This window comes from Cuculus canorus, chromosome 1, assembly GCF_017976375.1.
Source record: "Cuculus canorus isolate bCucCan1 chromosome 1, bCucCan1.pri, whole genome shotgun sequence".
NCBI lineage: Eukaryota > Metazoa > Chordata > Aves > Cuculiformes > Cuculidae > Cuculus > Cuculus canorus.
Window position 1 is genome coordinate 71,449,537 of NC_071401.1, and position 27,671 is coordinate 71,477,207.

Genomic DNA, 27,671 nt, shown 5'->3' on the forward strand with positions numbered 1-27,671 from the left:
GTGTGAAACCATAAGCTCTGCCCCAAGTCCCCCACAGTAATCGCAGGGGGGGAAAGAAGCCAGTCAAAGTTATTGGCGTACCAGGACACAGGCTATGGCAACTTCCATCACCAGATATTTTTGAGAACAGGTTAGCAAAGTACCTGTTAAGTGTGGTTTGTGTATTGTTGATCTTATTTTGGAGCAGAGGAATGGACTATGTACTTCTAACCTTGCTATGGAACCACAGACTATCTCGAGTTAGAAGGAACCTATAAAGATCGAGTCCAACTCCCTACTCTTTGCAGAAGCATAATTGTATGTAACTTTATGTGACTGTAAAAGATTTCAGTTTGCTTTTAAATAATCTTAAACTTTTAATTAGGACAATAAATAGGAACAATGAAGGCAGAATTAAAAAACTCTGCAGAGCAAGTAGATATGAAAGCTGTTACACAATGTATCTGCTGAATCTCTTTTGACCCTGGCTGAAAGGCTTTGGATTTCAGTCATTGTCAGTGGATTCCGACAAGTCTTTTGCTTCATTTATTTTTGTTGATAAGTGAGGTGATCCATCTTTATCAGGATGATTCAAAACTATTTGCTCAGGGACATGGTTTAGTGGTAGATAGGAATAGTTGGACTTGATGATCCAAGAGGTCTTTTCCAACCCAGTGATTCTATGGTTCTGTGAAAATCATGATTCTTCTTTGGGCTGTTCTGATTTTGGTCCTGCCAGTAAATGGACTTACAAATAAAATAAGACTAGCCTCTTGCTTACTCATTTTCTGCTCAAATCCTCCTTTACGGTTTGATGAAAGACTAGAATTTGAAATCCTCTTTGCTGTCTCTGTAACTGCCTGCTCCACTGGTTTCCAAATGTGGAAAGCATAATGAATTGCAGATGCAACAGTTGCAAAGTCAATTCCAACTACTTAATTCTGGCCAGCCCGTAGTCCAACCCCGTTTGGTCCTTGCTGGTGCCTGCTAGGGGATTGGTGTACCTGGCGTAGCGCAGGCACTTGGAGCAGGCCATCACTCTTTCTGTGATGGAGGGGCACTACTTCTTTGACAGTGTATTTATAAGGTGACTCGTAGTCCTTGGGCTAAGTCAAACAGGCACGGCAAGATCATGTTGACCAAGATTCATTAATTTTAAATAGTAGAAAATGCACTCCCAGCACCAGGAACGTGTGAGGCATGAGATCCAGTATATTTTCCAGGGCTGATGGACTAGTGGTGGGTGGCCATTTAGGGTCTTGGTGAGGCAATGCAAGACAACAATATTTTAATTAACCACTGGGTTAATTACTGGCTATGGGACAAGATCTACTTGTGGAGGTTAATCTCTCTCCACTCACATTGAGGAAGGTCCCTGCCAACCTCGATGTTCTGTGAAGTTATGCCTCCTTTTCTTTAAGAGAGCAGTGACATCAAGGAACAGTGAAGCATGGTCACAGGCTAGACGTCAGGTACACCAACGCTGAGTTGAAAGACATATGCAAAGACCTCTTTCTTTGCTGCTGTCCTCAGATGACTGATTGGCCATGGAAGATGGGGCAGTGTCCATGCAGTCAGCTGTGCTGAATCAGTGATAAACATCTGCATTTCCATTAGGCAGAGCTGTCACTCCTGCCAGGGGAAGGATCCCTGTCTGTCTGCTTTTTTTTTTCTGTCCATCCCAGGCTTGAAGCATGATGTTCTGCACCCAGGCAGGGGTCTCCTCAGTGGGCACAGCAGGGATGAAACATCATTGTGTACACACTGATCTCATATAAATAAGGGTAACAGAGAAGGAACAAACCTAAGAGGTAATACCAGAGCTCACACAATTTATTGTGCATCCCCAGCTGGAAGTAGTAGAGTGCTGTGTACTGAGAAAAGCTCCGGATTTTGTCTGCAGAACTGCAGTATCTGGCTAAGCACGCTGATCTGATCAGTTCTCATACTTGGGCATGTGTCTGGAAAAGACCCACCAGCAGGATGAGTAGCAACAAGCAAGCACTGACATGACATGCATTTAAGATCAGTGTAGATACTGTTAGAAAATCAACTTGTTTAGGGAACAGATCATACCAGATGGAAGACAGCAACAGTTGTTCCCCTCATGGCAGAGTTAGAAGCAAATGTTGTATAAATGGACAGTGAGTATCTAAAAGGAATCATCAAGATTTACTTGCATGACTGAAAGTATCCTAGATCCACAGAGAGAAGAAAGAACATATGAAAGTTTATTTGTCTTAAGGAATGGATTAGTGAACATAAGAATCTCTATGAAGACAAATAAAAAATCCCAGAAATCAACATTTTTTTAATCTGTCAAGTGTAAAATCATTACAGATAGCATTTGATCTGACTCAAACCACATCTAATCACTATGGTGTGAAATTCCTTAGCAATTGTACCATAACAAAATCATCAAGGTTAGGTATGAAACTCCAACAACTAAGTGAATTTTGTTAGATAAGAATCAGTCATTCTAGATGTTGCTACAAGTCAAAGACTGGGAATAAAGGAGAATGATATTTGCAAATTAAAGATCACAGTTAAATTGTCTAAGGAGGTTGTTTCTGCCAGGCAGACTTATATTAGTATGGCAACCAGACCAGAGATGGCTTTATGGATAAATATGGTTAAACCTGCAATTTGGTTACCTCATGCTAAAAATGAATTTAACTTTATTTTAGCATCCAACTACAGGTTTTTGCATTCAGAAGCCTGAATTTAGCTGCTCTAGGTATATTCTCTGAATTATGCACTTTAATAATATTTGTATGAGAAATAAGCTAGCATTAAAGTTGTTGATTTAAACAAAACATTTGAAAACTATTTGAAAAGCATCAAATATTGCAGCAGAGGTTTTGAGATAAAATAGACCTGTCAATGTGAATCATTACCATTAAAGCTCGAGACCAAGAACTCATAAAGCATCCAGCACAGAAAAAAACAGAAGGTTGAGAACCTGGGGTGTAAATACATTTTCTAGAATTCATGGAAGCCTATTTGTAGGACTGCATATGATTTTTCAGGACAGTCATGAGCAGTAGGCACCTAGAAACTTTCTAATGAGAGAGTTCTCTTGGTCTTCAAGGGTCCTCTAGTTGCTCCGCTATTCATGACATACACAAAAGCAGAAAAACACATTGTTCCGAGTTCTAATAGTATGTTTGTTTGTAAAATTTAAATTGAGAAGAAGCAGGCTTTTCAAAGTTGGAACCTTTTTTCAGTTTTGGAAATGTTGAGCTATCTAAGAACTTGCAAGCCCAACTCCTTATTTCCCATAAAACTGAATTTAACTACAGATTCTGCAAGAAAAAATGTTCACATCTTTTGGAAAGTCTTGCAATATTTTCACCAAGCATTAAGACTTTTTTTTTAGATGTACAAATGGCACTGTTGATTGACCTGTGGCCCTTAAGAAATAGTGCCAGTTTAGCTTATGTTTCTCCATCTTTTATGTCTTTTCCTGGAAGAGTGGATGTGGTATCTCAAATAGCCAATGTTAAGACTGCGTTTGAAATTCTGGGAATAAGATTAGAAAGATGCAGTTTTTATCAGGTGAGCACCAGCCGTACAGCACAGAGGCTGCTTTGCTTCAGCAGTGGAGTGTACGGTACTTCCATTGCACTACTACAGAAGGAGAGTCTTCCCTCCAGGCTGCTGGGATCTGGTGTGTAACGTTCCAGTATGGCTCAGATGTCTGGGTCATGTCATGGAAGGGACAGATTTCAGTTTCTTTAGCGGTCTTCTGGACAGGACAGCAGAGTGTTATGGGCTTAGCTGCTTGTATGACACCCAGCTATCTATCTTAGCCGATACAGTAGGCTCACTCTTACCTGTTGCTGCTTTGAGGATGGGACAGAGAGGTGAAAAGAAGCTGTCGGTCAGAACACGACCAGGCTGCACTGAGGCAGCTTATAAACTGCTTTACATGCTGTCTCCAACTACCATTAACTTGTCAGTACCATTCAAAATCTTGAAGCCCTGCTGAGTGCTTGTTATGCTTGAAGAACCAAGGAGTTCCACTTTCCAGGAACACTTCTCCCTATCTCCTCTCACAGGGGACATTGATCTTTCCTTTCAGAAAAGGAATTGGCTGCAGTGTGTGTGTATTTGTCATCTCTTGCCTGCACAACCACAGTTGCACTACTGAATTGAACATAAAACTGAAGCAAAAGGCTGCAGCTGGTGCAGCTTGCCCCATTTCTTCATGCCTCTTGCTCTGGTAAGCCTATGCTCAAATCTTTCCACTAGCCTATCATCTCTTAATGTTAACTTTTGGTTCTAAACTCAGTCTTAATTTTCAGAACAATTTATAGGACAAGCTGCAGCTAAAGTCAGTTCCTGGGGTAGATCACAAAACTGAGAACTGAGCATCTGAAGGACAAAGACAGCTTGTTCCCCATTTCCAAGGTCTGATAATAGAGGAACCCAGGTGAATCCAGAATCTGTCTGCATCAAGAATTGCCGTGAAGCCTCTGTATTTAAGTGAGACTTTTCCAGAGAAGGCACTTGGAAAGCTGAAATATTTTTGGTGATCCCCACCAGCATTGCCTGATCAGTCTTATTTTCAAGCTGAATCAAGTACAAAAGTCCACGAGGAAAGAGCCATGAGGCTCCTGTTCTTGATTTTATGTGAAACCCACATATTGCAGGCGTAAGTGATGAGGCAAATCACAAGGTGGCAAGATTAGGCAAAAAATCTGACATTTGAAGTAACATTTGACTGTTATTTGTTTGGAATGCACTACAGACAGTGAGTCATTGGCCAAAGTAGCTGAAATTTTGGATATTGTTATATATGCAGGCCACGAAGCAGTCTTGTAGTATTTGGAGCTCTGGAGAAAGTTAGAAAATTTTCTGCTAGAATAGAAAGCAATTTAATCTTACCCACCCCTCAGGTCCAAAGCTAATATGTAAGTTAATATTGATAGATTAAACATTACTAGGACATCAGAATCAAAGCCTCAGAGAATTCAGACGTGCATAGTTGGCGTTGAAATTTAGTATATGGATTCCATATATACCCAGTGTCAATAACAGCCAGTCACAGGTTTTCAGCGCTTTTGGTCTATGCATGGGGTGAGTGTATAAAAAATAGGAACCATGTGTCAAACTATATACTATCAATCTGTACTGTATAATGGACAGAAAAAAATACCATACACTCCTGATTATTCTATGATTACACATAAAGATCTTACATATAAGACAACCGTCAAATCTACAACAAACAGAAGTTACATATTTAATCACAAGTACCAGACCATTTGGGGTATATTGCTTTTGGTACAAATTATATTTTCAGTTTTCTGTTGCATAAAAGTAGTGGAATATTATTCTCTTAATCCAAACAAACCTCTGTCACTGTAGTTATGTAGGCAGATAGTTATTAAGATATGTCCATAATGCCTACGTATAGGAATGTATACACTTAAATAAATACACACCTCTAAGATTGCATGTACAGATATATATTATTTAGATCTATGTAGAGAAAGAGAGAGACAGACTTAAAATGAAGAAGAAGAATACAAATATGAGACATAACTGAAGTGTTAATATTTATCAATACAATCAGAATATTGCCCACCTTCCTTAAAGCAGAAGAAAACTTTTATTCATGGGCACAATTACAGGGAGCACTCAAGACAATGTTATTTCTGTCTCATTGAAATTTTCAATTTTTAAAGGAAATTCATGTGACAAGTTTAAGGTTGTAAAAGAAATTTCCATGAACTCTGAACTTTAGTTTTCTCAAAACTGGATTTCCCTTTGCTGATTGCTTTTATGGATGAAGTATACTACACTGATTCTTTACTCTGAAACTTTGCTCCATCTTCTTGCTTGAGCTTTTACTGGAGAACTCAGATTTTCTACCTCCTGTCTATACTCTGTTTGCTGCTTTTCATGTAATGAGGGATTAATTGTGTTGTGATATCAAAGCTAACTGTCAAAATATTAGACTGTATTAGCTTTGAAGCTTTCAAGAGAAAATGAACATTTAGAGTTGTCCTGTATGACAACATGTGTCAGGCAGTGATAGAACAGGAAATTAATGACTAAGTAGTTAATATCTTGAATGACAGAGACGTAGCAAGACTAGAAATAATACTTTATAGACACGTTTCCATTACTACAACATGAAGTGTACCTAGAGGTCAAACCTTTTAAAAAAGAAAACTTCAAAGAACCTGATATCTCTTTAGTTATTAAGGATACTGAATAATTTTCAAAGCTTTCATGAAATGATGGCTTGATGAAACATGCTGAAAATCTGAGAGAAAAGTAATTTCTAACATCATTAGGAAATGAAAACTTAGGCTTGTTTTTTTTTAAAACTTGAACATTGTGTCCCATCACAGTTTACAACATAACAAGGTTGTTATGGTCTGGACAGTGAGTGTAGGAAAACAGTACTTTCCCATGGTACTTTGCTCGCTTGGCCACTGGAGTTTTTTCTGTATCTTAGAGCAACATTGTATAGACAGAAGTAGTTGAACTGTGGAAATAATGATTCGCAGATGTGTGAGAATTTATTTCAGACACTGGGAAAGATACATAAAATGTGCATTTTGTGAACTTTACTATCCTTTTCCCTAATGGCATGAGTTAAACTTCTGAATAGCTAGCATTTTTTCCTAGCAAGGCTCTTAATATAGGTTATACACTAATACATTCTACTATATTCTATCCTTTTTCATCTGCCACATGTGGTAAGAATACAAAGACTCCATTGTTGCTAAGATTAAACTTCCTCCCTATTACTACAGTACCTACAAACTGGGAGAGATTGCAGATAAAGTGCAAGTCATATATTTATGGGATGATTTAGTGCTACCTCTTCCTTCTCTTATTCCTTTCTTTTATTGTAATAGTGACCAAGAAACTTCTTTATTTATTTTATAGTTTGTGTTGTCAATTATTTTTCAAACAGAATACTTGAGTGGAAAATTCACCCCAAGAGAGTAGTCTTTGCTGCCATTCTCTAAGGTTCATTATGCTGGTTGGCCAGCTGGTGATACATTACTTGCGTGTTCTAAAGCAATCAGTGGGACTCTTTTTCTTTTCCCTGTTCTACATTCTGATGGCCCTCCTGGCTCCATCTGCACCTCAGTATTTTGGATTGACCAGCCTGCTTCAGGTTCTTTTAATTGTTTCTGATGTTTACTCCAGTAAAACTGGTGAGATCACACTGCAGTGGTCCTAGCAGTGAAGCTAGATTTGGATATGGTTTTGATCTACTAATGTGGGTGTTGACATAGCCATTGTTTGTGGTATTGAATTGTGAACACATTCCTCTCCTCTGCTTGTTTTCAGGTCAAAAAACAACAGCAGTGTCATCTTCTTCCCAAGTCTCCAGATCAGCATCTCTCCATCACTTCAATTTTTCTGCAGTAACAAAACTCATCAAACACTTTTGTGAGCTGATTGAGCATTGTTTGAGGCATTCTCCTGGCAGTACGCTCTTCTTGCCCTTTCCCCCTCCACTGAGATGATAAAAAAACCTTCAGGTTTCTCATTTTTACCACACTATCGTGAGTCTTCATGCATGTCCTATCTTTCCTTCTCCTGCTTCCACACTGCACACCTTTTTTCGGTCCAGAGAAACTAACCTTCCTTGTAGATAGGTGTCTCTAGGAGGCTCTTTCTCTGTGCTGCTGTCTGGCTGCTATTTTGTTTTCCTGTTAATCACATTTTTTCTCTAGCTCTGGGTCTCACTGGACTGACCATTGCCATCATAATTTATACAGTACCTGCTGGGAAAATACAGGAAAACTGTTGCTCTGAAGCTAGATTGGTATTTGACTATTTAGAGAGGTGCTGTGAGTGCAGCCACCGTTTTCTCTAGGTGATTCCTGCTGCTTACACCAAGATTCTTCCTCCTGAAACATACAGAATGATACTGGGATATGTATGTCCAGGCTGCAGTTTATCCAAATACAAATATAAAAAAACAGACCAGATGACTAGCAATCTATAATCAGCTCTTTCTTTCTGGGGACTAAAAAGGGAAGGTAGGCAATTAGAGCAGATGAAGAAGTCTACCCTGTCTAAAGTGAGGCGAGATAAACCCCATAAGTTAGACTTGTGATGGATAGTCTTTAGTTCACAGCTGCCATTAAATAACATTTAAAGATATTTAAAAGAAGCTTAATAAAAGGTGTTGTGAAGCAAAACACAACTACTCTTAACATGTTGTAATTGCACACTTTAATGTGTCTGGCAGATAAGGCACCCATTGTTCCTTTAATGCACATGAGACAAACAGCACATTTAATTACCCTGTATGTCAAAATTAATACAGATTCCAAAGCAGGCAGTGCCAATACATTTAGTTATATAGCAATTACAGTGCAGCCAGAACCACTTAATGTACAGGATTGAAAACAGAAACTAAACAAACATGAAAAAAGGGGAAAAAAAAGCATGGATCAGTGCTTCAAAGAATAACCTTATAACCCTAAGAAAGCAGGAGTTGTTCATTAGAACTAGGCTGCAAGTCCAAATAAATATGTAACCTCTCAAAAGTGTTCAGACCAATCCCAGAGCCTGTTAGGCCTTGTTGTTTTAGAGACCTCAGAAAGGTGAAGGTGAGATTTTGACATAATGTTTTTCATTTGAATTCACTTCCTGCTCTCTCGATTACTGGAGGTAACTTCCCTTGGTACCTCAGCTGGCTTTCTTCACACAGAATGATTCGCTATTTGCATTTTGGTTCTAATACTGAATTCGCCTAACATGATTCAATCTTATTTTCCCAGTGGTACCATTAATATTTTAATTTAATCAGAATTTCAGGAACTTGTTTGCCATCCAGAACAACTTGGTTACCTGTCAGCCTCCATCAGCTTGTCATATTAGAGGTGATTGTTCCTTGAATCTAATCTACTTTAAATGATTTCATTGGGTAGAGGTCTATAAATCATTTCAGAATGAGTCTGACAGATGAAGGCTTAGGTAAGTAAACAAATCAGGCTTGCTTTACTTTAGGCAGCAATGAACTTGGCTTTATCAACTTCTCATTGATTTCTGCACTCCAAAAGGTCAAAAAAATCTCTTTAACATAAGAACGTTATTAATATAAGTACAGTATTACAACCAACTATAATTAAGATAAGTCCCAACATACAGTGATAAGGCTGACTTAAGAACATTGCAGACTGCATTTCAATAAAGCCTGTTATGCAGTTTGAATTGATGAATTCATTTCCAAAAGGTTTACTTTCGTCTTTCCAATCAAAACAGATATTAACTAAATATTAAGCAGTCAAGAGTCCCGCTGGATTTTGAGCCAAGTTTATGAAGGATAATATGATAAGGCTGCATCTGGGAGTCTAATGTACAGTATATTATTTGAACCTTACAGTATGTTCACATTTACTTACCTAAATTGTATTTAAAAGAGAAAATTTGGTCCCTGTGAAATGTTGCTGAGAAATCAGTCATTACATTGCAATTAACTTTAGACGTGCTGAGGCTGAGTTAATCAGTGATTGTCAGCATGAAGCTGGCAATGATGAGGTGATACAGAGAACAAGGTATGCTACGTAAGAGCACATTTTATTGTAGTCTCTGGATTTCAAACAAAGATGAGACGTGTGGAAGAACTATGTCTCCTTCAGCAGGGGCAAGAGGAAAGCTCTGCCTTCCAGTGGATGATCTCAGCCTGTGATAGGTAGCAGAAAAAATAAAAAATAGGGATAAGTAATGAAAAAATTCTCTTTTAGTTAATGAATTGTATACATATTTGACACAAATATTAACTGGAAATATATAAAGAGAGATTCTGCAGCAATTTTAGATGCCCTTAAAAACAAAGGGCAAATCATCATCCAGAAACTATGACATGTATTACCCCATCCTCCCCCTGATCTGTTCTATGAAAAGAAGTAACTGCCTATTCCTTTCTCTAATTAGTTTAGAAAACTACATTCAAATAAAATATACATAGAAGTTTAAGCAATGTTTTCCTTGAAAAAACATAGATGGCTGCACTGGCACCTCCTGTCACATCACTGGTCAATGGACAGTTATGCAAACATGCCTATGGTGGTATGTAGCTACAAAATGCAGACTCACTAGAAAGGGACAAATTGTCCTCAGACTTGTGTGTCCCAAGGAAATGTGCGTGAGGGAAAAGGTGTGTAATTAATACAACTCTAGATGTGTTGAGGTAAAATCCCTTTGTGCTGATCTCCATCCACTTGCTTTGACTCTTCAGCACATGTTATGATGAAGCTATTTAAGGATGAGATCATTGGGCAAATTTTCAGAAGTTCCTCACATGGTTAAAACCACCTAAGAGTTAGGAAGTGTTGTTGCCTGGGAATGCTTGAGTTTGTCTCAGGCAGCAGTAATGCATTATGATTTCTGGTTACATCGTCATGTGTTGCTACAGGGCAGCTTCCTGCACAGTAACATAGTGTTGCAGTGTAGATAGCGAACTGGGTTGCAGCTGGTGGTAACACTTTGTCCTGTACTGGAGAACGTGGGTGAGCGAGGCTTACATATAGAAAGAGAACATGTATATTTGTCTGAAAGGACACCACTCATCTGCTTCTACTATCTAAAATCTGGTGCCTGGTGGAAAAGGCACCTGTAGATGGTAATTTATCCCAATTCTCCTTGATGCGTATTTCAAGACATCCATCTTAAGATGGATGTGTCCTAGAAATTCCCGGTTTCCCCTGGCAGCTATAGAGAAAGTTTGAAACGTCTAGTCACAGAAGACTTACAGTTAGCATGCATGGTTAAAATTATTGAGAAAATTTCCATCCTAAAGCCTTTGACTATCTCAAGCCCACAAACTTCTTCCTCTGCTAAGGATAAGGGAGGATGTCATTTGCTGCTAGGTGGTCATTATGGCTAGCGTTTTTTTCTTTTGCTAATATGGGTTAGCACCAAATGATTTCCTGTGTAGAACTGCAAGGTGAACTAAGTTCTTTGAGTTTCTTTGGGAATAAACTCTCTTACCTTGGGTTGCATCCAAACAACACAAGGAAAAAAAGAGAAGTCTTGCCTGTGGAGGATACTGCAACATTCAAGCTACACTGCACATACATAAAAGAGTAATTTTGTTTGGAGCAGCTTTTCTATTGTCCCCAAATGATCTTCATGGATAACTTTTTCAGTTTTGAATCTGGATTTATTTATTTGTAGCTTTTATTATATTCAAATTTAGGAAAACCATCTCATAGCCACTTAAATGCTTCCATTCTAGTTAGATCTGGATTTTCAGATATAATTTTAAGAGTTATCACTTGTAAAACATTGTTTGATTTAAAATCATAGCTGCATCAACGTCAAAAATAGTATTTTATTTAAATGAGATGTATATGTGGTAGTGATTTCCAATACTTCTATAGACTTTTTGTTATTTTTCCCAATTTCAAAAAAACAGCCATGACTTGAGGACAGTTGAAGTTTTACATAATCATATGAAGCATTGAGAGCTACCATGAGATCTACAGTAATATACACTGGAAAGAAGAAGATACAAGCCTCTAAGACTTAAATTGCTTTGTCACATATTGTCCTTGTTTATATAAGAGAGATAGTATACTATCTGCACAGATATTTTTTTTTTTCTAGCAAAGGTATTATTTTTCAGGTTTTTACAATAAAAATCTTTGGTAGTAGCTTTAGCATTTCCTAATCAGACAGACCTCATCTGAAAGCAGAAAACATTTTGACTTGGTTTAGTTTTATTCAGAAACACTTGGTGGGAAAGAAGTTTATGTAAACTGAAGCTCCAACATCTGGTTGTCTTAAGCAAAAGTTAAACTGAAGGTGTAAATTTGTTAATTTGTTGTTTTGTAATTTTTTTTTAGTATGAGATCAGTGAAGGTGTCTAGTAAGTGACATTTATCACTGTTTTCAATTAAAGCTTGCCTGGAAAATTCAGAGGAATATTATCAGTGCATTTGTTTATACTAAAATGAATGTGTACATGCCTTATATTATAACATTACTTTTGTTTTGATACATTCCCAATATCTTAATCTAAGATATGCCTTGGAAATATATTAAACATATCTAATACATATACAATGTATACTTTAAATTCTATTTCTCCCAGGCTTAAAATACAGATCAGAAGATGTATTGTAAATTACCTCAGGGCTGGATCCTCCTAAACCTCTTCCTTCCAGTGGGATTTTTTTTCTGTTAAATTCACAAGGCTTTGGCTTCAGCTTCTTATCGCTTTTTCAGATTTTTTTCTAGCAATGAATGAGTTTCTCATTCAATGGCAGGCAGAGGTGATATGGGCTGAGACATACGGTGCTCTGTGGGTGGGAGACCTGCCTCTTGATGATCCAGAAACCACTTGGTCCTGTTCATGGGCTAATGAAAGGCCAAAGTGATTTTCAGATTTCATATTGAGTTTCCATCACAGTGCAAGAACGGGCCCCCCAGTTCCAGAATTTAACAATGAGGAAACTTGTCATTGATGAATTTGTTTTTTTCAGTTGAGATGTCTGCATGTGTGTTGCATGGAATATACAATAATCAGTTTGATGATACCATTAGCTAAATATTGACTTTTTTTTGTGCAATCTGGGCTAACTAAATTAATATTGGAAAATTAATGAATTTGTCTATACAAGGACTTTATTTTCCTCCTGTTGGTGTCAATGTGAGTCTTCATTGCACCACAAAAGGTCTATACATTTCTTGTCTTGTGAGACAAATAATTTTAAGGAGGCTGAGCCACAACTGTGATTCTCTGGAGCTACATTGAGATGGGCTATGATCTCTTAAAAACTTGAGACAGTCATTAAGATCAACATTCTATATGGCAAATAAAAATATTCAAGGCTTTTTAAAATGTGAATATGCCGCCATTTGGTGCTTTTTTTCTGCCGTAAAACTTGATAGTGCATGATTGAAATGTATGTGGAAGTAAATTGTTTTCAGCAGTCCCAGCCTCCATTTGAATAACAAAGAAAAAATACTAGTGTGCTTGATTTGAAGCAGTTTTCTTTTCTGAATTTACCGGGGAAGGGGAAAGAATGGGACAGAAGCAATTTGACAATGCTATGTTCCTATAACTATTTTCCTGATGGCACAGATATGAATTAAACTGAACCTAGGGAAACATTAGAATATTTTGATTCTTATATTCTCTACACCGAATGTTGCTATTTTATTATATGAAAGTTTAATGCTTCTTTCCTCTTGGTGCCAAAAATAGGACTGTACTTCACTGACTGACATCATTGTAAATTCACTAAGATCAGCTTTTGTGTTAGAAATGAATAGTGAAAGGGTGGAAAACTCAGTTGATACACAGCTCCTGCAGATCGTTTTTAGGTCAGCTGGTTGTAATTCTTTTTTCATTTAGTTTCAGCTCAGAGGGATTTTTTTGTTTGTTTATTTTGGTGATGTGTAGAGAGAAAATAAAACTTTGGGCCATATTCTGCCAATATTATCTGTAAAGAACACCCAGAGGCTGTCTACAGTACTTTCCCAAGATGAGATGATAGATACAGAGAATAGCAGGATGAACTAGGCAATCTAATGAGTGTTTCCCTTTTTTCTATCTAACCTCTATTACGTAAATTTAAAGAAGAAAAATACTGACACATTTGTCCCCTTGTTTTGAAAATGTTGGAATGATTACAAATAATCTCTATTTAACAGAGATAATATTAATTCAGATTTCAGCTTGCTTTTTGCAGCAATTATCCTGCAAGGAAAAGGGAAATCATAGGCACTGAAAAGTGTAGATTTCACTGTGTGATATAAAATATTTAATTTAAAGCTTTCCTACCCATGAACTCTGGGAAAATGTATATAAGATATCAGAAAAATGTGTTCATTTCAAGAATAAAATATAACTCAGTTCTTGTTGACTAATAACATTCTGATATTTATGATGGTAAAGGCTGTGAAAGGCTAATATCTAAAGAATTACAATATAAAAAGTGGCAATAATAAGAATAATAAGCTTGCTAAAATGTGTAGCCTTATGCCTGTATTTATTTGGGAGTACTAGTGTTGGCATATTCTTTCTCAAAAGATTTTGTATATTCATTTAACTGCTAAATAACTAAGTGACAATCAGAGCAGGGATTCTTTGCTGTCTTCTGTAGTGACCTGTTATCTTTGAAAAAATTACTTGGTGACTCATGATATAATACTTCGAAAAAATACCTTTTTTTTCCAATGTATGAACTTGTAGTTTTTGCTTCATAGATTAGTCCCGGACATTTCAAATACTTTCAAATAACACATTCTTCTCTTCTGGTGGCTGTGTCAAGAACATGATTGCTACAACATACATCCGTGAGTAAGTGGTCAGCACAGCAGACAAATGCTAGGACTATAAGACAAATGATAGGTATAAATTATTTGCAAGCTCAAGTAACAGCAATTTGACTTTTTATGAGCCTGTAACAATGCCCCCAGAGACAAAAGTGTGAATTTCTGTAGATCATTGCATTTTCATAGCCTTGGCATTAAGTAAAGGTTGCAGCTCTAGGTTTTGAATTTCCCTACTCATAAATAAGAGCCATTTTGCTTTTTATGTCTGATTTTTGCATGAAATATGTATATTCTAATCCTTGCTGAGAAGTCTTCAAGGAATAATATTGGAGGCTTTTTGGTATAAAATTTCATCTCACATGCTTGCAGAAACCATACGTCTTTGGTGTTGAAGTTGCAACACCCGTATCAAGGGCTTGTGTATCAAAGCCATGCTCTTCAGTATTCTGATGTTTAACAATTTGCTGATCATGACTGACAGGTTTACAGAGCTAACATGTTCTGGAGTTGTGGGTGATTTATTCCAGAGCAAATCAGACAATTCAGGAAATTTAGCTGCTACAGTCTTCCATGCCATCGCAGGAATTCCTGCTAGAACTCACTGCACTCCCTTTGAGGTTCTGTGTTAGACAAGGGACTGTACCTTACCGTGTCCTCAACAAACAGTAATGTAGACATCCAAATTCTTATTGAAAAAACACAGAGAAAGATCTGTTAGCCAGTTTTCATTGTTCTTTGCAGTCATAGTTGTTGTTATTTGTGTTGGACAAGATTTTTTCTTTTCCTTTGTTGAAATCAGAATTAATTGTTAATGTTCCCATATAGAGAACAAAGTTGTATACAGAGCTCAGGAGGCAAATAAATGCCTGGCATGATGAAAGTGGAAACAATTCTGACAAGAAGGCAAGCTATTTGACTTGGATGCCACAATGCTAGTAAAGGTGAGGTCATAGGAAACAGTGAAATACAGACCCGAAGTAGATGTAGGTCCTATTTTATTCAATATTTTTCTTTACACTGGCGCTGAACCTGGCCATCCTTATCTCCACCATAGAATACTAACATGGATTGTTATAACAGCAAAATATCCAGAACAGCTAAATGCAGATACTTAGTAGAAATCTTCTAATCTGATCGCATTTTTGTTTGGCTTCTTCAGTGGAAATTAGATTATTTCTTCTTATTTACACTACCACTTTTCTAGAGGCCCTAGGAGATCTAACACTCCAAAGTACTAGATGCTGAATAGAATATAACAGCAGGCCAACAGCTGAAGACATGATGAAACAGGTGGGTAAAAATGAGGAGCAGATGTGGCACAGAAATGGGTGTCAATTCCACAACTAGGAACTTACATGCACTGACTATTTAATTTGATAGAATAAACCAGTCTTGCACAGAATCCTCCAGCTGGCAGAATTCAATATGGATAGTCTTTATTGATGATCTTATTTATCCCCCTTGGAAACAAATACTTTTCTATAAAATTGTCCCACAAGTGATTTGCCTGATCTTGTGGTCACATAGAAGAACTGGTAGATATCTACAGCTTTATCATATGAACTGATTATGCCCTCTCCCAGTAAAGCCAGGTGTCAGAAATTGCACACCAGAAGCCATGAAATTTCGGAGTCCTTTCTCCTGGAAATACTGTCTGTATGTAAAGATATTACTGACACAGCCATTATATGTGGGTTCTCTTACACATGCATCCTCCTCATTTAGGCCACAAAGGAAGTAGTCTTTGTGGTCTGTGACACAATGGGTCTGTGAAGCAGGAACTTTAACAAGAATCTGCTTTAAAAAAAAACTTCTCACACAGGTGAATACTTTTTCTTAACAGGGAGGGGAAACTAGTATCTTGCTGAATTCCTGGGTTTAGTTCTAAAGCTAACTGAAGAAAAATGTTATTTTCTTCTCTCATATTTAAAGGTAGGTTTGCTTTGAGGAAATGAGAACTGAATTTCTGCCACTGTGGGGAACAGCTCCAAGAGAATTGGGCAAATATCTGCCCCTAATAAGCACCCAAAAAGTAAGCAGAGAGCTTAAGAAGGCTCCCAAAGAATTATTCACTGAATAAGGCTCTGTCTGAAAGGCTATGATGTTACTGGGTGGAATGATTCTGGCCAAATACAGATATCAACAATGTATTGTTATGCCTGGGTTAGTGACACTAGACTCTTTTTGGAGTAAGAGGAAGAAACAAGCATTTTTTCAGCCATGAATCTTCTTCACGTACATGAAATCTGGAAGAGGTCAGAAGACCCACATCATAAAAGCACCAGTTTATCTCCACGAAGTGTAAAGGTATCTTAGGGTAACTAGCTCAGATACAGGAAAGGAAACTGTAGGCATCTCAATGTGATTGAGATGAATTGTGGTGAGAAAGATTAAATAAAAATTACTAGAAATCAGGCCTATGTTGAGCTACGAAAGGAAATGTAGAGAGAAAAGAAATAGATCTTTATTAATGTATATGTAGGTATCTATCTGTATATATATGAATTTAGATTAGGACATATGTAAGAGGACAGAGATTCACATGAGGTGTGTTAGGCCATTTGAGTTTTTGAATATTTAAGCCAAAGAAGGAGGAATAGACTAATCAAATTTGGCATAAACAAAACTGAGAAAAAATAAGACAGCTGTTCCAAAGTAAGAAAGGGAGAAGAGCTATTTATGCTGAAGGACAAAGCAGGAAACAGAACATTTGAGTAGAAACAGTCCACAGAGAAATTAGAAAAAAGTTTCTAATTATTGTAAGAAATAAACTGAGGAAGACTTATCTGGAATTACAAACCTATCTAATTTAAATTTTAAAATACGTGACAGATTTATTAACAGCTTTACATAATGTAGATTTGTCTGTTATGGTAAAGGATTGAAGCTGATCCAGTCTTAAGTCTTGGTTTAAGTTTTATTTTGATCTTAGCAGCTTTCTGACTGAAGTGCGTTGTAAGAAAATTATGGCCACTGTCAAATTCTCCAAAAAATCTGCTTTGTGAAGTTTTTGAAAACAGGCTACTCAAGAGAAGGAAGTTGTTTCTCCCTTGCCTCTTCTACTTATCCCTGTTCACTAATACAAAAGCTAACTATAATACAGACTTTAGGAGATTTATGGCTGCTTTGACCACAGTGGTTGAAGAGCTTTTTGACAATGCATGGTTTCGTCTCTAATTACCTCTTCGGCAACATGCTTTCTCTCTTTTGAGGGAAACTTTAGATTTTATGGGTAAAAAAAAAAAGAAAAATGTTTTGGTTACATCTATCTACATTAGAAAATCCCCTTTAAACAGGATTTGGATTTGTAAAAGTGTTGAGCATTTCTAGCTGAGTTCCTAAAACTGTGCACAATAACTGAACACAGAATTCAGAATTAGAAAGAAGGTATGGAAGCACATAAATGGGAATTTAGCATATCTATTCTACCTTCAATATTTGTAGTTTGCTATCCCTTTGAGATTGCAGATAGGTCCTAATCTCTCCTTTATTGAGACCTGATGCAGATAGGTCTTTGTTTTTTCCACTAATTTCTCCTTAGGAATATATAAGCCATTTCCAAATTTTATAACAGAGTTCTGGCCAGTCCAGACAGACCCTCAGGCAGGAAAAGATAAAATGCTTGAGTATGGTAAGCTCTTATTCTCACTGTTTGTCACCAATTCCAAGGCACATTCTAAATCTTTCTCAGGACTTGCAAAAGGATCACTTTGAAGAAAGTTCAGAACTCTTCTTCTGTGGCTGAGTATCATTTGAAATACATTGTCAATCATTTAAGTTTTTCTTTATATCTTATATAAGCATCTTAAATTTTCAAATAAATCCAACCAACTTTGACTTACAACATCTCTCCTAATCATCTGAAGTAGCAGGCGGCTTTGCTGAGGCATTCATGCAGATGATGTGCCGAGAACTGGAGTGCTCCACAACTCCTACTTGTCAGAGTCTCCCAGGACTCCACCGTTCCATGGTGGCACCCCAGGATGGTGGAGCAGGAGGGATGGATTTTTCTCTTGCTTTTGCTTAGCAGCTCCTGTCTTGTTGTCCATTTTACAAATGTCAGTGAAGAATGCCTAAAGTAGCTTTGCCCGCTGTAGAAAAATAGCATGGGCTCAGCTGAGTGTTCTGGTCTCCCCTCAGCCTTTTTCCACACTCTTGTCTTCCTTCTGATTTGGCTTCCTTGTGGGAAAAGAAGGATAATTCTTCAATGCCATGTTTCTGGGGACATTAGCAATTGAAAAGACCCCTGTCCTCATGAAACGCTTTCCTCCCCCTGGATGCAGGTGAAATGTCATAGCAGCTGCAGAATTCACAGTGAGTTTTTTTGAGGATCAGCTGATCATCCTCCATTTTCCAACAGCACCATAAATTTTTAAGCTGTTAAGGGTGTTCAGACTAACAAATCTGCCAGCTCTTCCTCAGGCACCTCCATCTGAGTCTTTGGTCCTAATCCAGCAAACTGTATAAGCATACGGTTTTATGTGAGTGGAAGAGCAGCATTGCTGGAACTGTGTACAGGTCCAACATTGAGCAGAAGTATAAATGCTTCCCTGAACTGGAAGTTTCTGACAAAGCAACTCCTTAGTTCATTCAGATTATCATCACAGCCTGATTTAGGGGGCACAGAGCAGCTCTACTCTGTATGTCTGTGGTGTACGGACTGGAACCTCAGAGAACAGAGATCATGTAGCACAGCTGAAGGGAAGCAATGATTCTTCTTCACTTTTATCCATGATTGCTGGAAAAACAACATGTTAAAAAGGGGGGAGTTCATGTTCTTTTTGACACGGTGTACTTAAAATAGCCTGATTTAAGCTGTTAGTGAATAAACTACAAGCATCTGCAAGTTCATGTAGCAAGTACACTTGTAACTTCATTTAAGACAAAACCATTATTTTCCTTTAGTTTGCTGCGGTAGTGGTACAGAATTTGCAGACACATCATTCCTCTACTATCTACCTTTTAGCGGTGTTTAACATTCTGCACATTTTCCTTCTTGCTGTTATTAGCTGAGGCATAAAAGGTTAATCCCTCTAATTGTACCTCATGTATATATACACATATATTTATATCTATATATGCCATGTCTCAGCTTTGCTGCTGGTGCCAAGGAAAATGTTGGATTCTATTCAGTTTTCTTCATATTCATTTTCCTGCCCACTTAACAAAATTACATTCAATGAGCTGTGGGAGAAATTCACATCAACGGGCCATGTAATGCAATTTCTAGTATATATGCAGGAAGAAAAAAATCCTACATTTTCTTTCATTTCTGTCAAAATCAATCAAATTGTACCGAACTGAACATAATATCTTAAAAAAAAAAAAAAATCACCCAGGCATTTCCAGTAAAATAAGCCTCTCTTACATGGTAGCATGCACATATTTAAGAGGTCTCTGTTTTATTTTTTTTTAATCATGCCTAATTAGTTTTTTTTAATCACCCACACAACTAAGGCTCTTGCCTGCATAATTTATGACATAGAGGGGCCGGTGTCAGAAATCAAATGTTGTAAATTAAAAATAACAAGTTTGAGACTAGTGATTCAATTAAAACCCTAGAAAACATTGGATTATGCATAATTGAGAGCTTGTATGCAGAGATGCATGTCATGCTTGTCAGCTTGGATGGGAGGATTGGATTGGAGCTGTCAAGAGCATTTAAATCAACTCAGTAAAAAAATTAGAAAACAAAGATGATATTTATTATTAACTTCCAGTGTTCAAAAATAAACTGAGAGGTATTTAAATTGAATGCTTAGATGACAAGGCTTTATTTATAGCAGAAGTTATAAAACTCAGTAATAACCCTAGCTGGCACAGATGTAAAGATACTACTGTGCAGCTGAGCTGCAGCCTACAGTGTGAGGATTCAGTGGCTGGCCCTGAATCAGGTTCAGCTAGTAGAAAACTGTTGGAAGAGAAGAAATCCAGATTTTTTAAAGGAGCCGTGAATGATCAAATCCTTATTATTCTTCTCCATTTCTTTTGGTTTTTTTTTTCCTCCCAGAGACTGATGATGTTCCCTTTAATACTTTGTGACCTCTGAGAATAAGTGAGACCATCCTGGTGAAAATCTGATGTGTCATGGTGACCCAGCTCTGGAGGACTACCTTTTACCAGTTGGTAGTGCTACTTGGTAGGAATAGCTGAGGTCTGAGGATTAAAAACATCTTCCCACTTCAGCCACAAGCCTCAGAGTCAGTTCCAAATGTTATTTAAAACTGTTGAATCAACCATAAATTGGGCTATTGAGAATGAATAGAAAAGCCAGGACACTTTCCACATTTGAAATTAAAGAACATTTTCATTTCTAGCTTGGGAAAAAGAATCCAACAAACAAAATTGTGACTCTCAAAACTAGAATATATCTGTCTCTGAAACACCTTCAGACTCACCAGGACTCATCCTAGCCCTTAGAAACAGTAACTAAATGCTCAGGAAGATAATGTAGTTCTTAGCTTACATATCAGTCACATAAAATAAGTTTTATTAAAAAACCCCAGCCTTGTCCCTAATGATATGGCCCTTTGGATGACTTGAGATCTTATTGCAAGGTACTTAGAAATGCTGAATGTTTGTAAGTTTTTCTTTTAAACAGACTCTTTTCCTTGGTTCTCTTTTAACGTGTTCTAAGACATAAGATTCTATCTTTCTTTCCCCCTGAAGCTTCTGTAAAACTCAGTTTGCCATTGTACCCTGTTCCCTTTCAGGGTATTTCATACCGAGCAAAACAGGAATGCAAAGAGATTGCTATCAGCTTTACAAAGTTTTAAAGGATACAGCTCAGTGAGGTGATACCTGAGAGTAGCAATGCCATACTTTGTAATGTTTTATGACTCTTAAGCCTAGATATAATACTAGGGAAAAATCTTGCCTTGGGAAAGGCAAAAAGCACCTTCAGAGAGGGGAGAAGGGGACAAAACTATATGAAGAGTTAAATTTTTCTCCTTTGGTACACTGCTAACTTCTGACGTCAATGGGATTTGCAAATGCGCATCTGAGAGTGGAATTTGGCCATAACTGAGGTGGAAAAATGATTGATGACTGCCTAACAGCAGAGGAATTGGATCAGGGCAATCACGCAGTGGAGCTAGAAGTTGCACTGCTTACCCTTCACAGATTTCTATAAATTTCCCTGCAAGCTCAAGGGTAGGTAGAGAATTTCAACAAAGACAGGCAGGTCATGGTACCTGTCCATGTCAGCTGAAAATTAGCCCCACACAGCACTGCTGGGGATGAGGTTCTGGGGTTCTGCCTGTGGAAGGAATGTACCACAAGGGCAAGCCTGGGTCACTTTTTGCATAGTATGTGAGAGGAATGCGCACCAGCCGTAAAATTAGAAAGCAAAGCAGAGAAGTATTTAGGCAACTTCCAAGGATTCTAGAGGGAAATACATAGTTAAAGCTCCTTAGTGAATCTAGAGGTAAGATTTTAGTGGTTCATATTTTTTAAACCTCAGTTGGCAATTCCAAATCTTTGCTATACTAAATTCCTCTTATAACCAATGATCACTTGGTAGCATTTACATATACTATCTTTGTATCTCTTTCATCATCTTTCTTTGATGTTTTATTAGTTACAAGGTTTAGCCTAGAAAAGCCTGTGCATCCCTCTTTACTTAAAAAAATAAAATGTAAAAGATTTTAATTTAAGCCATTCTGAGAATTCTCCAAATTATAACAAGACTATAAATATGAGCAAGAGAATTATGTAAGCAGAAGAGATGAAGCAGTGGTGTATGATTTTTGCTATATGGGAAACTAGAGCTTTATTCCTGAAAGTTCAAAATATTAAAATAATTTTCCATTCTATGAGGGCAAAATAAACTAAAGGAGAAAGTTATGTAAGTAATAGGAGATCTGCAAGTGCTTTCAACATTGGCCTAGCTTTGCTCTTATTAACCTCTTTAACAGTTTTCTTTTAAGCTTTGATCAGAATAGAGTTCAGCCAGAGTCTCTCTATTTATTAACTCTGGTGTCTGGGAGAAGGATCAAACTTTTGCTGTTTTTTTTTAGAAACTGCTGGTGTCAGTAAGCTAATATGTAATACTGAAAGAAGTTAAATTCCATTTCTGTTAGAGCACAATCACCTATCAGAGTTCCCCACTAAAAGATAATCTAGCTCTTTTCTTCTACGCCAAAAAGAAATGTAAGTATTTCATTTGAACTGTCTTCTAGACATAAAGGAGTGTAAATTAGAGACCGTTTTTGCAGGCAAAACCATTAATCATTAATAGCATGCATTATCATGGGACTCTTCTCTTTACTGTGCTCTATACTTCCACTTCCTACAGAAACGAATATCTTGTATTCCCCTCATAGACTAAATCAAATGGAAGGGTACTTTAAAAACTATTCTGGCAACTTAGGTCTGAGTAGACACACTCCACAAAAAAAACTGTCTAAAAAAATCAGAGGGCAGGTTTGCAGAATGAGAAGATAGTAAGCAGACTAACATGTTGAAGATTATGTGTGGAAGATCTATGAAAATGGGAATGAAATTCTGCATTTCTTGAAGTAGATAGGAGTCTCTACATTTATCGTCCACGACTAAGGTTGCCCTTATGTCCTAGACATCTCTCTTCTCTATTCTAGCACCTCCACTGCTTCTGCAGAAGATATGCAGATCCTGCAAAGGAAATCAAACTCAAACCCTGACTTCTGCCATTTTAGAAGCTCATTGAAGTTTTCTAGGTTGTCCCTGATTTGGTTTTTACTTTTAGTGGAAGCCGCTTCGTGTTTCAAGGGCTGAGAAGTACGAAAGAATATAGAGCTTTCACTTAATCAAATGGCAAATTAAATGTATGTATAGTTGCACGGAACATCACCTAACACTGCGTGATTCTTATCTTCAATAATCAGGTCTGAGATAGATGCCCTAACTTTATATGCCGTGTGAGATGAGATAGGTCTCAGAAATGTTTTCCATGAAATCCAGTGTGCTACATCGGCAGCCTCATAAGATGACCATTTAGAGAAACTCTAAATTCTTGTCTCAGCTTTTAACTCTCAACTTGAATTAACAATCTACACCAGCTTTTAAAAACAAACTCCTCTTCATGATGAATCCATTCTGACTCATGAAGAGCAAGTGAGGATGAATATGCACCTGCTCTTGGGATATGTGTGTTTGAATTTTCCTTAGATGCAGAGGGTCTTTCACACCCTGGACAAGAACTTTTGACCATAGACTAAGCTACTAAATAAAGCAGAGAGGGTGTGGGTGGAGTCCCTCTTCTTGTAGTTACATTTCTCAGTAAAGCCAAACCCATGAGCCCATTGTGGAGCTGCATCTTTCCAAAATGTAAGCAGTGCTTTCAGACTTGACCTCACACATTATACCTGTGTTCTGAACAGGTGGCTCCAAAACAGAAATATTCCTATATTTCTGTATTGCCTGCAAGCAGAGTGATGATTTTATGGTGTAAATCTGAGGGCACACATTGCATGTCTTGGACAGTGTCATGAGGAAGATGTGGCAATATTTAAGGGTGTAAATCCTGTTGAGACAGTGACAAGGGAGATAATACTTTGTCTTGTGTGGGCTGGAACGAGACAGACCTGGTGCAATATTTCCTGTCAACATACAGGCTGATCCCCGAACTGTTGTGCAGGCATTGCCTGGTGGAAAGTTATTAGGAGCAGTCCAAATCAGAGCCAGGGATCACACTAACAATAAAGCAGTGTGGGCTATGCAGAAAGTTATTCCTTTGAACTCTTAGCTAGCGGTGCAGCCATATCCTCAGAAAACATAACTGTGAACAGAAAGTTCTGGATGTTGGTTACACGTAAGCATGACCCAAGACTAAGATCAAAACTAAGATATATCAGGGCACTTACAGAGGGAGAAGTTGTATGTTTCCTGCAGAAACTTTTAGGGAAAGAGTGCTGCTTGGGTGCGATCAATGCCAGACAGGTCAAGTGGCATCTTAGTGAAGCTCCTTAGGGTTACAGTTTAGCATACAGATAAATACACTTTTTCCTAATTTCTGCTAGAGACACATACCTGTCTTTCTGGATGTGGTCTTACATATCTACAGAACATTATTAGCAGAAATTTAGATGCCATAAGAAGGCAACTATCTTCCCCTGGGGTGAGGCAAAATCTCAGCTGGGGTTTTGAAGATCTACATTTTGGACTTAGATGTTTACAATGGCTGTTAGACTCCTAATTCTTTCCATGGATCTAGGCCATAACATGTAGGCAAAGCTTAGTAGAGTCAGCTGAATTTTTTCTTAGAAGTTTTGGGTTTCTTTGAAGCTGAAACTCACAATGGAACTAATTATAACTTAACTGTAGTTGTCTGCCTAATGCCTTCTAATATTCTTATTTGAGACATTCTGTACAGTTATTTTTGTACTTTTAAAAATGTGGTATCATGTTCTATATATATAAATTAAGAGTGTGATAAATATGAATTCTAATATTGAGTGGTAGGTGTAGGATTTTTTCATGAAACTAGAAATTATTATTTGTCTGTTGAAAAGTTCAAATTTCTTCTCACCATTAAAGAGAAAGAAAGGAATAAACAAAATCAACAACAGTGTTTCAATGAGTTCGTGTTGGTCATGCTGAACTAGGGAAACACATTACTTAGTGAGTGTAAATAGTGATGCAAAGCTCTGTGTAGTAGCTATACATCCTAGCAACTTAACATCTTAGTAGTGTGCTAAACCCAAAGATTTCTGATTATAGCATCCAAAACCTGGGATATTTGATTGAATCATTCATAGATATTAAGATCAATAAGAACTGATGTAATCCTGCAGTCTGACCTTATGCACTCAAATGCTCATCTGGCAGAGAGTGAAAGAGAAATTCCCTTTTTGTGTCTGTATTTGCTACAAAATGTGTGCATCTAGAAGACAGACAGGGGGGTTGGGAATGCTCACTGGAACTTCTGCTGCTCGTCAGAGATGGCCTTGAAGACCTTGGAAGTTGATAAAAAGAGCGAGCTAGCTTGAAGAAGTTTACTGATAAGCGGGCACTGGAATGCAGAAAGCTGGCTGCGCTTTGTTCAGTAGTTTGAAAACAACCAGAAAGGACTGTGCCTGTGTACAGTTCGAGGAGAAAAAAATTCATCCTGAGGAAGACTTCTTATTTCACCCCTGAGACCATGGCCCACGACCACCAGGAGGCACTACACAGGCGCAAGACTGAAGCAAACTTGCCAGGACTAGTCATAATACGAAGCAGGGAAAATCTCAATGTGGGAATCAGACAGATCTAAACATGTAGAAAAATTACAGCTGTACCAGGGGTGAATCTTGAAGGGAATGAAAAGGGCCATTCCCAAACAACTAAACAAGGGCCCTCTGAGTCACCATCCGAATTCCTAAATTGGCTGAGGGATATAAAGCACTGCAACACACCGCAGGATGCTGGGTCAGGGGTAGGAATACAACAACTAGTTTTTTTGGGGTTTGGGCCAGTCTAAAAGAGGAATAGTGGCTCATGTGAAGGAAGACTGATGGGGACCTGGGGAATCCACCCTAGCAGATCCACTGGTTATAATGAAGCCAGGGAAAGAGAAGAAGAAAGTAGAATTTTAGTTGACACAAAGGCAATGTATTTGGTTTTGAACCAAGCTTTGATGCTCCTAGGAAATGACAATATCATGGTAAAAGGGACTGGCCAAAGTGAAAAGACGTATTTTTGTGAACCTCTAAGATATAAACTGGGAAAACCATACAGCATCCACAAATTCTTGTATATGCCCAACTCCCTGAAGGCACTTTTTGGGAAAGAGTTATTAGAACAATTCGGTGCAATAATTAAATTTGAAAAGGGAGAGATTACTCTGGAGGTAAATGACCAGCAGTATATATAAATAATGAGTTTATCCCTAGCCAGTGTTCCCACAGAAGGAAAAATCAGCAAAGACATCATGAATCAGGTATACCCCGAGGTATGGCCACCGATGTGCCCAGGACTTATGGGCTGTAAATAAAATAACCAAAAACCTCTACGCGGTGGTGGCAAATCCATATACCCTGTTGACTGTATTAATACCTGAACTAACCTGGCTCACTGTTTTAGACCTGAAGGATGCCTACTTTTGCGTCCCTCTCCATGAAACCAGCCAGAAAATATTTGCATTTGAATGGAAAACCCTGAAAACATGAGCAGAACTCAACTCACCTAGATATTTGGTAATCAGCTTGCAAAGGATCTTGAGGCCTGGAAGCCCCACCTGAGGAAGGGAGACTGTTGCAGTAGATTTGCATGACCTGGATGGTGAGTCTGTTAAACTTTTTGGGGCTCCAGGGATACCATGTAGCTAAAAGAAGGCCAAAATAGTGCAACATGAGGTGATCTATTTGAGCTATGAAATAAGTGCTGCATGAAGAACTTTGGGACAGGCCTGAAAAGAGGCAATATACCAAACTCTGAGACCGTAGACAGTGGAAGAGTTATGAATTTTCTTGGGGATGACTGGGTGATGTTGGCTATGGATCTATAACTATGGACTGCTTGTTAAAACTTTGTATGCACTAACCACCGCCAAACAGAAATACCTTCAATGGAGCAAAGAGGCTGTGCAAGCCTTTGTAGAGCTGAAGAAAGCCCAGGTGTTGACCTCGGCCTTAGAACTACCAGATGTGAGTAAGCCATTTTTCCTTTTCTCTCACGAGAAGCAAGGGATTGCCCTAGGGCCTGGCTGTTTATGAGCGGTTGAGGGGTTGCTGCCATTGTGCTAAACATCCAGGAGGCGCGAAGATTTACTCTGGGCCAGAAAATGACTGTGTTAGTGTCTGGAAGTGAAAGATTGGCTTGGGCTTTCTCCACAAAGGTTCCTAAAATACCAAGCTAGAATGGTGGAACATGATGATGTGGGAATTGTGGTTACTAACATCATCAACCCAGCTTCTTTTCTCAGTGGAAATACAGGAGAACCAGTGCACCAGGACGGCTTAGAGACCATCAAGGCCACATACTTGAGCCGTTCAGACCTGAAAGAGAGTCCCATGGAAGATGTGGAGAGCTGGTTCACAGATGGAATCAGCTATGTCTTAAGCAATGAAAGATATGCCAGGGCAAAAATATCAAGCCTGCAGAGGGATCCTGAGACTGCTGGAAGCAGTCCAGCTACCTGAGAAAGTGACAATCATGCACATCAAGCACACCAGAACCTGAATTCGGAATTGGAGAGAGGAAATGAGCTGGCAGACAGAGAGGCAAAACTGGCAGCCAAAGATGAGGTAAAAACAGAAGGGGCTTTGATCCCTGACAGGCGAATCTCCCTAGAAGGTAAGCCAGAACATACCAAGGAAGATCAGATAATCAGAAACTTATTATAGACCTGGAAGGGTCATATAGTAAAGAGGGGTGGGTCTTCACACCACAAGGGAAACTAATTGTTCCTTCTTATTTAACATGGTCTTTGATGATGGAGGAACACAGGAAGAGGGGGGGGG

At 38.2% G+C, this 27,671-nt stretch overlaps 1 protein-coding gene across 1 annotated transcript in view; it reads right to left on the reverse strand.

Moving 5' to 3' along the window:
- Window positions 1-484: 484 nt before the first annotated feature.
- The window catches only part of LOC104063741 (dnaJ homolog subfamily C member 15-like), a 65,693-nt gene continuing 38,506 nt past the window's right edge, over window positions 485-27,671 (reverse strand). The window contains exons 2-3 of the mRNA XM_054059734.1: window positions 677-910; window positions 485-576 (exon numbers count right to left, since the gene is read on the reverse strand). Coding sequence (XP_053915709.1) covers window positions 485-576; window positions 677-910 — 326 coding nt within the window. The remainder of the gene's footprint in view (window positions 577-676; window positions 911-27,671) is intronic.